Source organism: Aphelocoma coerulescens, chromosome 27, assembly GCF_041296385.1.
Source record: "Aphelocoma coerulescens isolate FSJ_1873_10779 chromosome 27, UR_Acoe_1.0, whole genome shotgun sequence".
Classification (NCBI taxonomy): domain Eukaryota; kingdom Metazoa; phylum Chordata; class Aves; order Passeriformes; family Corvidae; genus Aphelocoma; species Aphelocoma coerulescens.
This window is the reverse complement of record NC_091040.1, coordinates 6,607,192-6,609,046: the sequence shown is the minus strand read 5'-3', so window position 1 is coordinate 6,609,046 and position 1,855 is coordinate 6,607,192. Positions and strand designations below refer to the sequence as shown.

The window sequence follows — 1,855 nt, the reverse complement described above, 5'->3', positions numbered from 1 at the left end:
GGAGTTGCTGTTTTTTCTTTGAACACGGTGAAGACTTTTAGCATGTAACTTGCATTTGTGGAGCTCCCAGCCGGCAGGCACCAGCTCTCCCTCCCACGGGAGAACTCCCGGGATCCGGCAGCACTGCTCCACTGCTTCGGGGGCAGGCTGGGAGGGCAGGGGGCATGGGGTGATCCCCAGCTGCCGTCCTCTCCCCCAAGTCCCTCTCTCTTTTTCTCTCTCTCTCCTTTTGCTTGTCTGGGGACTCGTGCTAACGATCTGCCAGGAGGGATCTGGGATCCAGCCATCCCTCAGCTGCCTGGACTGGCTTCCCACCTGCTCACAGCCTTGAGGAAGTTCTCTCTCCATCTTTCCTCTTCCAGAGGAAAGGCAGGAGGTGGCTTGGAGCTGCTGAGCCCTGGCCTGTGAAGGGCAGACAGGGGGACAACAAGCTTTCCTGTTACCTTTCCCGAAGATTTGGGGTCACACATAGACCATGAATGGATCCTTTTTCAACCAGACTCTCCTGGAGCAGGGAGATGACCCCAACAGGACCCAGGGCTTGGGGATGCTCATGGCCTGCTGCAATGGGACCAGCGCGGTGCTGGCGACCGATGGTGGCTCCTTGGTGCTGGCACCTGACGAGAGGAACCTTTTCATCACGAGGGTGGTGCAGATTGCTGTCCTGTGTGTCCTCTCCTTGACTGTGATGTTTGGCATCTTCTTTTTGGGCTGCAACTTGCTCATCAAATCAGAGAGCATGATTAACTTTCTGGTCAAGGACCGAAGACCTTCTAAGGACGTGGGCGCTGCAATCATGGGACTTTACTGAAGCCACCGGGCTCTTGTAGGCAAGTGAACTGTCTGGACCTGGTGTTGAGATGCACATTCCCATGTGTTTGGGGCAACTGGGGGAAGTGGGAAGGGGGGGAGGGGGGAGGGTCTTGTAGTCTGTCTGTGTCCATGGGAAAACAAACCTGTTCTTCCCAGTCAAGAAACTGTGGTGGTGAGTGGGGAAACCACCCCAGAGCTGTGTGAAGCACAATACATGACCAGCATCGTGTTGCATGCAGAAATGGCTTAAGTTTTGCATGAAACTTGCAGAAACAGTGATAATGTGGAGATCTGGATTCTTTACTGCTGTTACCTTGGATACCGCTACCTGGGATTTGGGGCTAAAAAAAAAAAAAAAGTCATCACAAAAAGAAAACAAAAGAACAAACTAAAGAGAGAGCAAAATGCAGGGCACAGACCTCATCTTTGAGAGGGGCAGGGGAAAGGAAGCACTGTGTGGGTCTTCATAAAACAAAGTCTGCATGCTACAAAATGTGTCAGTCTGTTGTGTTTTGGATGTCAAGCATGCATCTTCTGGTAGTTTTGTAACAGGGAAAGCATGTTCTTCCTTATTTTCCTGATCTATCCTGTTAAATAAACTGGCACTTTCTTCTTTCACACTATGCTGGAGGAAGAAAAGGACCCAGATAAATACAAATCCCTCCCCATCCCTAAAACAAAAGCATGCTTGTTTTTGTACACACGAGCCTCTTTTTTCCAAGTGCTACATTGTTACAGTCTTTGAGGTTTTTGTAATTTTTGAAACCCAGTGCACATTCAGGAAAAAAAACCAACCTGTTTCAACAGAATTTTGTGTTGTCTTTATTCTTTCTGTGTGTGTGTGTAGTTCAGGAATTTCAATCCTAGTTCTAGGTATAATCATCTCACCTTGAAGTGTAATTCGAGGTATTTCTTTAAAGCAGAAACCACCATCATTTTTCACAATCGAGTATCACTTTCCACTAGCAAATAAATTAATCAAGAACTGTGTGTTCCAGGCTTATGTTAAATACCTGCAAAGTGCTGAAACAGAGACTCATAA

At 48.0% G+C, this 1,855-nt stretch overlaps 1 protein-coding gene across 1 annotated transcript; it reads left to right on the top strand.

Annotated features, from left to right (window-relative positions):
* The first annotated feature begins 475 nt into the window (after positions 1 to 475).
* On the top strand, positions 476 to 811 carry RPRML (reprimo like). The gene has a single exon (XM_068996751.1). The coding sequence runs from the start codon at positions 476 to 478 to the stop codon at positions 809 to 811; it is 336 nt and encodes a 111-aa protein (XP_068852852.1).
* The last annotated feature ends 1,044 nt before the right edge of the window (positions 812 to 1,855 follow it).

Excerpts from the sequence above, each read along its gene's own strand:
- RPRML (XM_068996751.1), top strand. The coding sequence starts at position 476 with ATGAATGGATCCTTTTTCAACCAGACTCTCCTGGAGCAGGGAGATGAC.